Source organism: Centruroides sculpturatus, unplaced genomic scaffold, assembly GCF_000671375.1.
Source record: "Centruroides sculpturatus isolate CEXI.00-Female unplaced genomic scaffold, Cexi_2.0 scaffold1249, whole genome shotgun sequence".
NCBI classification, from domain to species: Eukaryota; Metazoa; Arthropoda; class Arachnida; order Scorpiones; family Buthidae; genus Centruroides; species Centruroides sculpturatus.
The window spans coordinates 2,519-5,041 of NW_019385434.1; the positions used below are offsets into that span (position 1 = coordinate 2,519).

Genomic DNA, 2,523 nt, shown 5'->3' on the forward strand with positions numbered 1-2,523 from the left:
TCTTGGTGTTACATTGTTTAAAATATCAGCAACTCAGTAATTTCTACATAAATAATAGCAACACATTCTTGCACAAAAATAACTCTTGATTAATTAAATATTGTATCAAACATTATTCCAAAAAATTGTGTGTCTAATCTATCTTGTATCGTACATTATATTTTGCCATAGAAATTTCTAATCCAAGTGTATCAAAACTATACTACTTCCGTATTTTAAAAATTATGTATATAAATTAATTTTGTAATTAGTGTGTGTCATACCACTACTACTACCGCAATAATGTGTCACGAAGTAAAACCTTATAAAAAATATTTTCCTTAAAATTTCATATAAATATTGGACCGAATCACCTGAATTTTCAATATTAACTTTCAAAGTCATGATGGTGAGTATTAAAATTATTTTAATAATATGTTTTATATAAATTAGATTTTAAATTCATTGCGAGTATTTTTTTTAGACTGAAATGTTAAGAAGTCAGGTTAAAGAAGTAAATAAAAATAGTCTACAGAATGCTCTTAACAGGGTTTGGAATAAGGGATATTCTGAACTAATTGTTATCCCTCAGAATGTGTGTCCCCCAAATGAACTAAGATCAAAGGTGGATAGTGCCAGTATGTTTGCTGTAGATCGAGGAAAGAGAAATGACTCCAATTATCAACCACCAGCTCCACCGCAGCTGCATATGGTTAATCATACGTGTCCATGCCACCTTCCACTGGCTGAGCATACTGCAAATATTAATATGTGTTGATTGTGGTTTTTCTCACCGTTGCATCCTCCACCGCACATTCGCTATAACGTCACATTGCCTTCACCTCCCCACCACGCATTCGCTTTAGCATAGCAATGCATCAACAGATGGAAAATTATTAACAGACGAGAACACGTTCTACATCGGGTGATGGAGCTTCTACATCATGTTCGTGAAGAGAGGAGAGAATATGTTGTGTTGGCTAAAATATCATTCCTATTTCATTATATTACTGCACGAATTTGATTTTCTCCAGATTGGAAGAGACAAGATCATGCTGAAGATGGAGAGACCTCAAGGGGTAAACAAGAGCAGCCTCTTTGACCTACCCCAGGACAACAGGTTTTTGAAGCGACGAGAGTTGTCATTCACTATGATTTTTCTTCCTTCATGGTATTGTTTGTTTGTTTATTTTTCAGCTAAAAAAAATTGAAAATGTATATAAAATGTATGTTATATATTTTATTTGAAAATAAAAAATTTTAAAAATTATTACTACTTTTACCATCAAATTACAGCATTGATTAAACATTATAGCACATGAGCATGCTAGATATAAATTACTTTTAACAATTTTTTTGCAAATTTGTCATTATAAAATTTATCTCTTGTACTTAATTCTTTTAAACATTAATTTCTATTCATTTTATATAGAAAATAAAAACAGAAATATCCACAATTCATAGAATATAAACTCTGAAACAATATTATTCCAACAACAATTTTTAGAATTTCGTTTTATAAATTTAAAGATTAAATAAAGACATCAGCAATACGGAATTAAAAGTAATCACGTAATAACAACATATCTACAAAATAAAATTTCTTTTTCCCCATTTTACGATAAACAATTCATTTTAGATAATGGAATAGATGTGGTATCATTCGGCCACGACAATTTCTACTTTTAATTCTTGCAAATATTCTGATATCATCAGCATCATCACAATATGGTTTTTTAATAATATACAAAAGGAAAACTACTTATGTAATACATAGCATTTGTAGTAGAACTTATTCGTGTTTAAAACAAACGTATAGGGAAGCAGCATTATTAAAATTGCTAAATAATAAACTATATGAATGTAAATTTTTCGTAATAAAAAATAAAATAATAATGCCTATATTTAATAAATATTTTATAAAATGTGATTGTATGAAATGTAATAATAATTAAATATTTTATATTTTCTAGAAATTGTTTATTTTAAAAGATTATCCGATACAGTTATATGTCCAAAAAAGGCTTCTTTGGGTGCAGCCGGATACGATATATTTTGTACTGAGAACTTTCAAATAAACCCCCATGAACAAAAAGTAATTTTCACCGATATAGCCCTGGAAATCCCAATGAACTGTTATGCTAGAATAGCTCCAAAATCTTCCATTTCGTTAAACAATATCATGATCAATGCAGGAGTTATTGACTTTGACTACCGTGGAAATATCGGTATTATTATGTATAATTATGGATCAGAAATTATCATTTTCGAAAAAGGATCGGCCATTGCACAAATTATTTTTGAACTAATAATGCATCCCAGTTTAATAGAAAAAACTTCATTAAACGCAACCGACCGAAACGAGAAAGGATTCGGGGATTGTAGCAAAATTGCTTTTGAAAATTTTGAAGATTCTGAAAAAGAAGATGATGAAAGTGACATTACTGAAAATGATGATGAAATTACCTTATCTCATGAAAAACAAGAAGACGATTTTAACTGTGATGAAGATACTCATAAAAAAGAAGACGATTTTAACTGTGA

At 29.4% G+C, this 2,523-nt stretch overlaps 1 protein-coding gene across 1 annotated transcript in view; it reads left to right on the forward strand.

The window, feature by feature from the left end:
- Positions 1 to 1,553: 1,553 nt before the first annotated feature.
- Positions 1,554 to 2,523, forward strand: part of LOC111638942 — a 17,513-nt gene continuing 16,543 nt past the window's right edge. Inside the window, exon 1 of the mRNA XM_023384726.1 lies at positions 1,554 to 2,519. Coding sequence (XP_023240494.1) covers positions 2,108 to 2,519 — 412 coding nt within the window. The 5' untranslated portion in view covers positions 1,554 to 2,107. The remainder of the gene's footprint in view (positions 2,520 to 2,523) is intronic.